At 37.8% G+C, this 13090-nt stretch overlaps 1 protein-coding gene across 1 annotated transcript; it reads right to left on the bottom strand.

The window, feature by feature from the left end:
• Positions 1-3853: 3853 nt before the first annotated feature.
• Positions 3854-4717, bottom strand: LOC129239206 (uncharacterized). Its single transcript, XM_054874554.1, has 2 exons — positions 4127-4717; positions 3854-4024 (listed from the first exon to the last, which is right to left on the bottom strand). The coding sequence occupies exons 1-2, from the start codon at positions 4518-4520 to the stop codon at positions 4005-4007; spliced, it is 414 nt and encodes a 137-aa protein (XP_054730529.1). The 5' UTR covers positions 4521-4717; the 3' UTR covers positions 3854-4004.
• Between the last annotated feature and the right edge of the window lie 8373 nt (positions 4718-13090).

Below are 13090 nucleotides of genomic sequence, written 5' to 3' on the forward strand. Positions count from 1 at the left end.
ACAGCCGAAAAGGGTCTATCCACTATTTATGCGACTTCCCGAACGATTTAACACTTTTCATGATGACTTATAATTAAATTTCTCTATAATTTGGACTTTTATTCAACAAAACTGGACTGAAATTTTATTTTAATTTATTGCGTTTGGTTCTCTCTCCGCACTGTTCTACCGAGAGCAAATTAATTGTGGCATTCCCCGTTTTAAAGTGCCAAACAATCGCAATAATGCCTGATGTCCGACTTCTTCTTTGAAAACAATATTGCGAATGCTGCATGATACATTTTTTTATAACAAGGAGGTAATGGGTTTGTAAATTATTACTACTTTTTTTAAAATACTCTTTGAATAGGTAGGTAGGTAGGTAGGGTGGTTGTCGCAAGACACACTTAGACCTTCGGCAGGTCCATTGTGATACCACTGGAGCTTATCCTTACTCTACGTGTTCCTTTTCAAACCATCCGGTTGCTTTAATAAACGAGCAGAGCTTCGTTAGTTTTAGATGGGCTATGTCCGCTACATCAGTTAGAAATGCTGTATCGAGAGTGCGCAGCCTTCTCATAGCTAGGCTTTCACACTCACATAAAAGGTGTCTGACTGTTTCCTCTTCTTCTGTATTAAGACAGCTTCTACAGAAATCGAAGTAAGGGAGTCCTAACCTTCTAGCATGGCTGCCTATTAAGCAATGACCAGTTAAAACACCTATCATTTTTCTTATAGATTCTCTGTTGAATCGTAGCAAGATCTTCGATCGACCGCTGTTCCAGTTCGGCCATGTCTGTCTGCTTAGTTCGCATGTTGTGAGGTTTTGCCAGATTGTATTTACCTTTTTGATGGTTTCCCTGTCTATAAGTAATTTACAAGTGGCTATGGGCATGGGTATCAGCGCCTTATCCGGTTCGAGATCGAGCGTTGTACCGGTTCTTGCAAGTTCATCCGCCTTACAATTTCCTGCAATGTTTCTGTGGCCTGGCACCCAGATAAGGTGCACCTTGTAGCACTTAGATACGTCATCTAGTAGTTTAAAACATTCTAGAACTGTTTTTGACGAGTGTGTTTTTGATTCCAGCGCTTTTATTGCTGCTTGACTGTCCGAGTAAATGAAGACTTCATTTGCGGATAATACTCTCGTTTTTATCTCTTTAAGTCCCTCTTTTATGGCAGTGACTTCCGCCTGAAATACACTGCAATGATCAGGCAAGCGAAATGATTGGCATACTCCGAGTTTGTCGGAGTAGACCCCTCCGCCTACTTGGTTGTCTAGTTTTGAGCCATCTGTGTAGATGTTTAAGTCATTTATCTTGACAATGAGCCCGTTATCCCATTCCTCTTTGGAAGGAAATACTGTGACAAAGGATTTATCGAAATTGATGTCCTTGGTCCTACAGAAATCCGTTGTGCTGGGAATGCAGGGGAATTGTTCTAAAATTGAGGAGTGCCCTCTTTGGTACGTTCTGAGTAGGCCGATTTCTCTTAGTCTGAGAGTTGCTTTGGCAGCTGTTTGCTTACCGTACTGCTCTATTGGTAGAATGTTAAGAATAATATTTAGTGCATCTGTGGGTGTGGTTCTGAGGGCCCCGCAGATGCAGAGACTGGCCATTCTTTGTACGTGTGCCATGGTTCTTTTGACGTACAATTTATCTAAAGCTGGCCACCATACTAATATGCCGTATGTTAGGATTGGTCTGACAATTGCCGTGTAAAGCCAGTATACGATAGATGGGGAGAGACCCCAACTTAGTCCTATTAGCTGTTTACAAGAGTATAGTGCTATTGTCGCCCTTTTTACTCTATCTTCGACATTTGCCTTCCATGTTAGCTTTCGGTCTAGTATTAGACCTAGGTAGCGGGCCTCATCACTGAATGACAGTGCCGTTCCACCTAGAGTCGGAGGAGTTATATTTGGAATTTTGTGTTTCCTGGTAAATAGGATGAGTTCAGTTTTATTGGGGTTGACGCTTAGCCCATTTGCTTTTGACCAGTTTTCAACCATGTTTAGTAAATCCTGCATGACTTCTATGAGTGTATTGGGGAATTTCCCCCTTACTACCAATGCAACATCGTCCGCATAGGCTACAACGTGTTGTCCTCTCTCCTCTAGGCTCTTTAGCAATGAGTTTAGTGCCAGCACCCATAGGAGAGGGGACAGCACACCGCCTTGAGGTGTTCCTCTGCTAACTTTTTTCTTGATCTCTGAGTCCCCTAGGGTTGCGATCACCAATCTGCTCAAGAGCATGTTTTTGATGAACTCAACCAGGGCGCCAGAGATCCCGAAGTCCGTCAGTGCCTTTATTATGGTTTCCGGTAGGATGTTGTTGAATGCGCCCTCTATATCTAGGAAGGCTACCAGTGTGAATTCTTTATTATACATTGACTTCTCGATTTCTGTAACAAGTGAGTTAAGTGCTGTTTCGGTTGATTTCCCTTTACAGTACGCATGTTGTGAGATGCTGAGCTTATAAGGGCTGATGTTAGCCCTAATATGCTCTTCTAAAATTCTTTCTAATGTTTTTAGCAGAAAGGAGGATAGGCTTATTGGCCTGAAATCCTTAGGTGTCGTGTGTGAACTTTTTCCCGCTTTAGGGATAAAGACCACTTTTACCTCTTTCCATGTTGATGGGACACTTTTCAGTTTCAGAGCGGCCTTAAATATGACCGTCAACCACTCCATGATGTAGTTTAGTGAATGTTGTATTTGGGCCGGGAATAATCCATCTGGGCCCGGTGATTTAAATGGTTTGAACGTGTTCACTGCCCAGGTTATCTTAGTTTCAGTGATTATTTCTTCAATGTCAGAGTTTGGTCTTTCTGTACCATTGTTGATTAACACGTTAGATGATTCGTTGCTGGGAAAGTGTGTGTCCACTAGCAACTTCAGAGTTTCGTCACTCGAAGTAGTCCAACTCCTGTCCGGTTTTTGGAGGTATCCGGTGGTATAGTGTTTTTTTGAAAGGATTTTACGCAGTCTGGAGGCCTCTGTGGTTCCTTCGATTTCTCCACAGAACGTTCTCCAACCAGACCTTTTCGCTTTCCTAACTTCTTTTTTGTAAATTTTTAGCTTAGTGTAGTAGCAGTCCCAGTCTTTACTCTCTCGTGTCGCTTTCGCTCTATTAAACTGTCTTCTGCTGTCGTTTCTTAGTGTAGAAAGGTCTTCTGACCACCAGGGCGGCTTTTTCTTCCCCTTATACTTAATTAAGGGGCAAGCCTTGTTTAGCGCAGTTCTACAGACCTCCGTAAGGATTTGTACGTGTTCGTTCAATGATTCTCTGTCTTCAATTGTAATATTTTGGGAGTTTGGAAGTCTTTCCTTAAGTTCCCGTTTATATATATGCCAGTTGGTCTTTTTCAAGTTCCTGCTGGCGGGCGGGGCCCGTGAGTTTTTTCCCCCAAATTTTATTTCTATGTAACGATGATCGGAGTAAGAGTGTTCATTCAGAACCCTCCACTGCGTCATCTTTTCGTAGAGGGTTTGACAAACTAGCGTAATATCAAGAACTTCCTGTCTATTGCGCGTAATAAATGTAGGTTCGTTGCCTTTGTTACACACTAAAAGCTTACTACATATAATATAATTGAAAAGAGACTCACCTCGTTCGTTTGTATCCGAGCTCCCCCATACGGTATGGTGGGCATTGGCATCACCTCCTAGGGCTAGTTTGCGGTTGTGTGCTTTGCAGTCTTCCACAAGGCTTCTTATTAGCGGCGACGGCAGTGGACCTGTGTCGTCTCCAGCAAAGTAGAACGAGGTTAGCCAGATGTTGCTTCCGCTCACTTCCCAGCTAACCGTCGTAGTATCTGCGTTACTGAAATTTTGAATCATAAATATATTAAGATGTGCTTTTGCCATTATGCATGCTCTTTTAGTACCTTCACCATTGGTCTTGTATACCTTATACCCTGATGTCCTCAGACCGCAGATTTCGCCATTCCGTACCCAGGGTTCCTGGATGAGGACTACGTCCGGCTGATCTTCTGCCAGACGCTCCAGGAGGGCAAGGCAGGCTTCTTTACAGTGATGAAGGTTTATCTGTAGAAGATGCATCAGCTGTTAGCGTTATGTCTGGGTCTTCTTTGCTTTCGCATAAAAGTTCCCTTTCGGAATACTTACGCTGTTGTGTGTGGTACTTACCCTCCCGTTCGAAGTACAGCCTCCCTAAGCCCATTTCTGAGCCTGAAGAGGCGTATTCTTCTTCGGTGGGCCGGTCGTCTTCGCTCATTGGCTCGGTTTCGCTCATGGGTTCTAGTTCGCCCATGTGCTTTTCACCTTCCTTAGTGGCGAGGAACTCAATTGCATCTGTGTCTGTTTTGTAAATGTGAAGTTTCACCTTTACAAAACCGTATCTCAGATGCCCATCGCATTTCGCTAATGGTTCGATTGAATTCTCTGTGAGGAGCAGGAGAGCCTGCATGGTGGCGCGCTTCTGCTCTTTCGATTCTTCTGCGCTATTTTTGTTTGTGAGAGTTTTGACATACCTCCATTCCTGCGTTGGGATGTCCGGATTGCAGACCCGAATGAGCTTCATAATCTCTTCCGGGTCTTCGACGGTTGAAGGTAACCAAACCCTTGCTCGCGGCCTGGACGGAATATCCTTCCTGTCCACGACCACTAGCTTGGCATTTGGGTACACTTCGCCGACTTTGGAGATGGCCTCTTTATACAGTTGAACCGATCTCTCATCGTCGCAAGCTATAATTTTTATCTGGCCTTGGTGCCAGCCTAAGTCTTCGCACGCAGGCGGGGGACCGGGGTTCTCCAGAATAACTTTCAGTGCCACTTTCGTTAGCTCGGCCTCGATCCATTTCCACTGGGCCCTGGGGATCATACCTTCTGGGTGGTTCTCGTCCAGGACTCCTATGATCAGGCGGTCTTTTGCAACCTCCGCAAATGATCTTCTGGGCGTCACGCCCATTGATTTGTGCCTTTTTGCATTTGGCTTATTTTCCTCCGAGGACCGCTGTCGTTTCGGAGCCGATTGTGTTGGTTTGAAGTCAGGGTTGAAATCAGGGATGATCGCTTTCGCTCTATCAATCGCCTCTTTCAACTCCTGTGTCATTTCACCTTCCTTTGGGCGAGTTTCGTGCACCCTCCTTAGGAGCCTAGCCGCGTTTCTGCGATCCTGGTAGCTCGCTTTCGCTGGGTCCACCACCCTCACAAGCGGCCATCCTTCGGTACCGGAGCTAGCAGTAGCATTGCTTCCGGTCGGGACCGTTTTTGGGGGCTGAATCGCAGTTGACTGCCGGGCTAGTGCCCCCCCTCTTTGAATACCTAATAGAAAAATATAAAAATAAAAATATTGAACTTGCATTTCTTATAATAATTTTGAAATGAAGCTACATGCTATGTATGTCCGAGGTTTTTATTGAGCCACTGTATATGTTATGAGCTGAACTTAATGTGATTGAGACATACGAACCTTTTGTTTTATTATTAGGACAAGGAGATTTTTTAAAAATCATTGCTTTTTTTTACTTGGGTCCTTAAAACTGCTCAGTTCGGCTTGTCCTCTATACCAGATATAGTTTAAAGAATTGAATTAATATAATTATTTCATATCTTAGAAAAAATTGCTCTTTTTTTCTTAATAAATATACATATACAAATAGTCTAAGTAAGCTTAAGTACCTCATAAGGTGTCTTTCGAGCCTAGAAGTTGAATTGTTAATCGGACGTGTGCTGTGTTATTTTTTAAATAAGCAAACAGGCAATATCAAATTAAATTCACGCTTCCCCCATATAAAGTTGTTTAAAGAATTTAAATATCTTCACAAAGCAGTGAAGATTTTTCATTAAAAAAAAATATGTAAACATTTAGTTTATTTAAGGTTTTACTCTTTTTATCCAAAATACGACTCCAATTATGTGTGGAAAATTACATCATTTAAATGTTCATCATGAGCAGATATCGATCACTACAGCCATCTACCGAAAACATAAGGGATTTCTTTCTCCCCAAACTAATATAATTTATGAAATTTTTCCAAAAACAAAGTTAAGCTTCAATTTTATTGCAATCATTAGCCAATCAACAAATTTCCAAGTGGGTATAACTATTCAAATAATTTACCGGACCTGCCTTTAACAGAACCCTATTACATAGTTTTTTAATGCTGTACAGTGAGATTGGCGTTTTTCACAGGCTGACCTGAAACAAATTTACCGCATCAACTTTTATATGTTTCTTTTGTAGCCCGGTATAATCTAAAAGTATAACGGTCACTGAAGTTATATTATTTTTCGGTCAATACCATTCGGCTATAATTTTTTCAACCTAATTTCAGTTGCATACGTGTCAATAATTTAAGTATGTAAAACCAATGGCTGAAGTTTTTTTCCATTAAATCATCAAACTTTTGTTCCATGCAATTTTTCGCGGCATAGGTACTTGCACCTACTCATATACACATATTCTTACATGCACCCATATGGCTCAATACTCCAACATAAATGGATTTCTCCTGAAATATGCATAGAAAGAAATACCAAAAACAAAAATGATTGTGTCAGTTTGCTAAAAGCCCACCATTTATGAAGGCAACCAACTACATACAACACACAAACGCACACATACATGTCGTGCATATAGCAAAGTGGCATTTTGTTTGCGATGCTTTCCATTTCAATTCAACCGGGCTATTCGGGTCATGTTCTTCGATTTCGATGTAACTCAAATATGTTGCTCTCTGGTCAAAATAATGAGACACGTATTTTTTTTTTCGCCCGAAAAACATTTTTTTCAAGAGTTATCGGCAATTTTGTTTTTCGGCTCAAATTCGATTTTTTTTAATTATGTAAGAAAATTTTTTTTTTAAATGCCCATAACTTAGTCAAAAATGAACCGATTTTAATAACTCTTGGTTCAAAATGATCGTAATTACTTACACGAGCGACTTCGTGTAGAAACAATTGCAAAAAAGTAGTTGAAAATTTTTTATTTAGCAAAAAAGAAAAAAAATTTAAATTTTTTCGAAATTCAATATTTCAAAACGTGTATTTTTGTTTTTTTTTATAACTTTTTTTAAATCAAAAGGACATCTCAAACTTTAGTTGAGCTGAATGCCTAGTAGCTAAAATGCGTTGTTTTTGAGTAATGAATTTTTGAGTAAAAAACCTGTTTCGCCCTTTTTGTTTTTTGCAAAATAAAAAATTTTCAACTACCTTTATGCAACTGTTTCTACATGAAGTCGCTCGTATAAGTAATGACGATCATTTTGAACCCAAAATTATTAAAATCGGTTCATTTTTCACTAAGTTATGAGCATTTAAAAAAAAAATTTTCTTATATTATTAAAAAAAATCGATTTTGAGCCGAAAAACAAAATTGCCAATAAAGCTTGAAAAAAAAATTTTTCGGGCGAACAAAAAAATACGTGTCTCATTATTTTGACCAGAGAGCAACATATTTGAGTTACATCGAAATCGAAGAACATGTCCCGGAATAGCCCTTTTGAATTGAAATGGAAAGAATCTTGCAGAATTGAGAGCACCGGTAACAGGCTTTTAACGCGTGAGCTTACAAAACGGCCTTCCCACATCGATAGCCATACTTGCATATGTGTGCATATAAAAGCATATTTACATCTAAAAATATTCACGCAAATGTGCATGTGTGTGTTTGTGTGTGCATATGTGTATGTTGTAATTCATAGCCCCCATATGAATGGATGAACTCAGAATTGTGCTTTTTTATGCAATACATGGCCACAAGTGGGCATAACTAAATATAGAAATGCATGAATACATATATAAGTATAATATATACCTACATTATTACCAATATAACCATCAGAGGGGGCCGAAAAAAAATTTTTTTTAGGATCGAATTCTGATAGTGCGGAAAAGTTCCACTGTTAGGCTAATAAAATGTGTGCCAAATTTCCGCCCAATCGAACGATATCTTCTGTCGCCAGCAGAGGCCTCAAATATTGAAATTTCAGTTGAAATTCTGAAAAATTTTATTTTTTCAGGATATTTTCATACCAAAAATAAGGACTGTAAACTAATGAGACATAAATTTATCCAAGATTAGGCCCCTGTACACTATAAAGTAATAATAAAACGTTATTTTTTGTGCAGCTTTTTGCCTACTTTTTTATTTTTATTGCGAAAATACGAGTACATAAATATTTTTGTAGCCCTGAACCCACCACGTGAAGGTTGCTCCACTTTGGGTTCCTATTTTTTTTTTTTGGACGTGATAACGTCTTATAATTCGATTTAGCCGGCTGCGCGCACGAAAAAAATGTGTCGTTACCTTGCTTATTCGTCGTTACCTTGCTCATTCGTCGTTACCTTTCTCATTGTCGTTACCTTGAATGAACTGCAAGCGAAAGCGCGAAACGAACGACAAAGCAAACAAAGCAAACGAACGGCAACGTTCGACATCTTGCTCTCTCCTACTTAAGTGAGCGTATATATGTAAGTTAAAGGCAGACCACTTACCCTATTACAATGCTAAATGCAAACACAATTGAGAAAACATATTTTGCATCTTACAAATCCGCCAGCTCAGCATTATGCTGCTGCGTAATAAAAATTAATTAAAAATGAAATTGATATCTTCTTTGACCAGGCTGATGCAATGCCAAACAATCATTGTGAAATACGTAGATTTAAGTAAACAAATTGTAAAGATATAAATAAGGGAATTTATAGAATAAAGTTTAGTTTTTACTCCGTCTTCGAAGGAAGCACGTTCTTTTTAAAAATGTTATTCCAAACAGGAATAATATAATTGGCGCCCAACATAAAGGGCCTTGTTCTCGCAGTGCAGGCATCGAGTTCCGGTTCAACTAAGCAGCTTCAGCGAAGTTACCAACAGCGACTCAATAGCAAAGAACAATAACAGCAACAATTTTGCCATTAACACCAGCAGCGGGTGCAGGCATCGAGCTCCGGTTCAACTAAGCAGCTTCAGCGAAGTTACCAACAGCGACTCAATAGCAAAGAACAATAACAGCAACAATTTTGCCATTAACACCAGCAGCGGCTTGACTTGCAGCTTTTGCAGCAACTCCCCGTGATAGAAACAACAAGACATTTTTGCCCTATTTGGCAGCGCTCCTTGTAGCGAGCATTTTCCTGGCGCAGCACGTTCTTCGCAGAAGAGGAGACACAAATGCACCGAAGATAAAAAATGATATATGTAAGTTATACCATATACATATAATAAGTAAATGGGGAATACTCCCAGTGAAATAAAATATTCAAAATTATTATATTGTGAATATTGTAGTGGGGATCGTAAAATTGAAAAGTGTCCTATATTATTTAAGAAAAATTTTAAGAAAAGTGAACAAAAGAATAAAAAGTATTGAAAATAATAAGATATAAAAATGGCTGATTTAACAGTTGATTTAATGTAGTGGGGATCATAAATAATAATAATAAATAAGATATAAAAATGGCTGACTTAACAGTTGATTTAATTACAAGATTGATTGCGGAGAGCACAATAAATTTAAGGCAGGAAGTTGAACGATTACGATCTCAAGTTGAGATAGATACTCGTAGGGTGACGGATTATGTGACTGAGCCTATTGACGAAAATATACAGTGCCAAGAATCTCTTGATGTTGTTAAATCCCTTCCAGATTTTTCAGGGAAATTAAATTCTTACGTTAGTTGGAGGGAGGCAGCACATAATGCTATGAGCCTGTATATAAGGAAAAGTAGAAGATACTTTGCAGCCCTTACTATTTTGCGAAACAAGATCACACAAGATGCGAATGACACGCTCACCAATCATGGTACGGTGTTGAATTTTGATGCAATAATTGCGCGATTAGATTTTGCTTATACTTTGCTGAGTGTCTTACGCCAGGGATCAATGACAGTTGTCGAGTATTACAATTTGGTCAATAGAAAATTGACCTTACTCATAAATAAAACAATAATGACTCATAGTAGCTCATCCGATATAGCCAAAGAACTTAATAAAAAGAATAGGGATCATGCCTTAAGAATATTTGTAACTGGTCTCAATGCACCTTTAAGAGACATAATATTTTCTCTCAATCCTCAGGATTTGCCTGATGCTTTGGCAAAAGCACAGGAACTAGAATCAAACAACCAAAGGGCATTATTTGCTAAAAATTTTGCAAATGAAAGAAGTAGAGCTAGGACAACAAATTATCCCAATAATAATTTGAGGTTCCCAACAAGGAATAACGTACCAAAACCAGAACTAATGGACGTAGATCCATCTGTCTCCAGGTCATACAATAAGAATTACAACCCTTTTGGTCAACAAGGTGGCAGATATTTTAATCAGAATAACAAACCCCAGACAAGTAGTTCAGACAATGGGTTAAATACTACTCAACAAAGTTCAGGGCCTCAGAACCAACATATGCAAGGCTTCAAGAGACGAAGAGAAAGTAATAATAGCTTTCGACCGCAAGGAAAAACTCCTAAAATAAACAATTTAAATGAAGAACATTTTTTAGGGAAAAGGGGAACGACCTCCCCTACATCATAGTTTATGATAAAAAACTCAATAAAGGATTGAAAGCACTGGTAGATACCGGAGCAACTTCTTGTTATATTAAGCAGGGAGTATATCAAAATAGAAATGAATTAGCCATTTATAAAAGAGTGAAAACTGTAAATGGTTATTCTATTATAAAATATTACCATATAATAAATTTATTCGGAGTTCGACAAGTATTCTATGAAATAGATAATTTGGATTCGGACATCCTTTTAGGATATAATTTTTTAAAGAAAATAGAAGCACGTATCGATATACGTAGCAACAAAATAATTTACAAAACAAAATATGAGAACGAAAAGGTGGATGAAAGTATGAATATTAACATCCATAAAGAAAGAGTAAACTCAGAGAAAAAAGAAAATTTTAACCCCTTGGGACAAAAGGATCCTAAGGCGCCCGCCGAAGAAAATACCGGCAATAAGAAAAGAAAAAATAATAAAAAAATTAAGTATAAAATAAACACTGTGGATCAGAAAATTTCTACAGCATATACCGAGGGATTTACCGGTAAAAGTATGCCATATAAATGTTTGTCTTTGGCACCTGAAGATCCTAAAGCAATAGCTGATGAATATTCAGGTAATATAAGGGATAATTATTCCATGAAAACTGAAAAAGGTTCAGATCAGGCAGTCAATGAAAGTTTTGACGAAAACAGTGAAGACTCTCACTTAGTAAGAGCTTATAAAACTCCAGAAAGGAGAAATCAGGGTAAAAACCTTGAGGAATTTAGAATTTTAATAAAGCAGAGAATAGTGGAAAAACACGCAAATATTGATACAAGTTTTCCGTTTAGAACAGATGTAAGAGCGGAAATACGAACAGAAAATGAAAAGCCGATATGGAGTAAACAGTACCCATATCCTCTGTCTGTGAATTCTTTCGTAAATAAAGAAATTGGAAGATTATTGAATGAAAATATTGTAAGGCCTAGTAAAAGTCCTTATAATTCACCCATTTGGGTGGTATCAAAAAAAGGTACTAACGACGACGGTTCACCAAAATTTAGAATGGTGATAGATTACAAAAAATTGAATGCTCATACTATTCCCGATCGCTATCCCATCCCGGATACGAATATAATTTTGTCAAATTTAGGGAAATCAAGATACTTTTCAAGCATTGATTTGGAGTCAGGTTTTCACCAGATTTTAATGTCGGAAAAAGACATAGAAAAAACAGCTTTTTCCGTTAATAACGGAAAATATGAATTTCTAAGAATGCCTTTCGGTCTAAAAAATGCTCCCAGAATATTTCAAAGAGCAATGGACAATATATTGCGTGATCAAATAGGAAAAACATGTCATGTATATATGGATGATATAATAATTTTTTCAGGAAGTTTAGAGCAACATATGAAGGATTTGCAAATGATAATTGAAATATTAAGAAGCGCTAATATGAAAATTTCTCTTGAAAAATCTAAATTTTTCAAAACTGAAATAGAATTTTTGGGTTACATTATAGCTCAAAATACAATTAAAACAGATCCAAATAAAATTGAATTAATGCTTAATTACCCGCTACCCAAAAGTTTACGGGAATTAAGGGGGTTTTTAGGTGTTACCGGTTATTACCGGAAATTCATTAAAGATTATGCAACGATTGCAAAGCCATTGACAAAATATTTATCCGCAGAAAATGGCAGAGTCTCTAAAAATATGTCAAAAAAGGTATTAGTGAAAATTGATGAAGCAGGGATATCTTCTTTTAAAAAGCTAAAGAAAAGTTTAGCATCAGCAATGGAATTGACGCAACCAGATTATTCAAAAAAGTTTGTGTTAACTACTGACGCATCGAATGTTGCAATAGGTGCAGTCCTTTCTCAAGAAAATAAACCCATTACTTTTGTTTCCAAAACTCTTAATAAGACAGAAAGAAATTATGCTACAAATGAAAAAGAGTTGTTTGCGATTGTATGGGCACTGAAGAATCTTCGTAATTATCTTTATGGAGTAACTAATCTTGAAATTCACACGGATCATCAACCGTTAACATTTGCATTATCTACGCGCAACCCGAATTCTAAAATGAAAAGATGGCATGCTTTAATTGAGGAGTTTTCTCCAAAATTTGTATATAGGCCAGGCAAAACGAATGTTGTGGCTGATGCATTATCACGCCTTGAAATAAACAATTTGTCAGGTGAATCAGAACATTCAGCGGAAAGTAGCGAAAATGATCAAATACAGGAAACATACAAACCTGTAAATCAATTTAAACAACAAATTATATTATGTAAAAATAGGTTCACTATACATGAAATGATTTTTGGATTGATTTTTGGAAGAAAAAGACATTTGATTGAATATGATACAGTTGAGAATCTACTTACTATTTTGAAAGAATACATAAAACCTAAATTGGTAACAGCAATACACTGCACAGTAGAGGATTTGTATGAGATACAGCGACCTCTAAAAGAAACATTTCAAAATAAATTTGTATATACTAAGCTATTTCCTATGGACATTCCCAATAGGGAAGATCAAGCAGGTATAATTGAGCAAACCTATAACAGAGCGCATCGAAATTACAATGAAAATATAAAACAGATAGAAAAACTATACTATTGGCCAGAAATGAGAAAGAAAATGAAG

Source organism: Anastrepha obliqua, chromosome 2 (genome assembly GCF_027943255.1).
Source record: "Anastrepha obliqua isolate idAnaObli1 chromosome 2, idAnaObli1_1.0, whole genome shotgun sequence".
NCBI lineage: Eukaryota > Metazoa > Arthropoda > Insecta > Diptera > Tephritidae > Anastrepha > Anastrepha obliqua.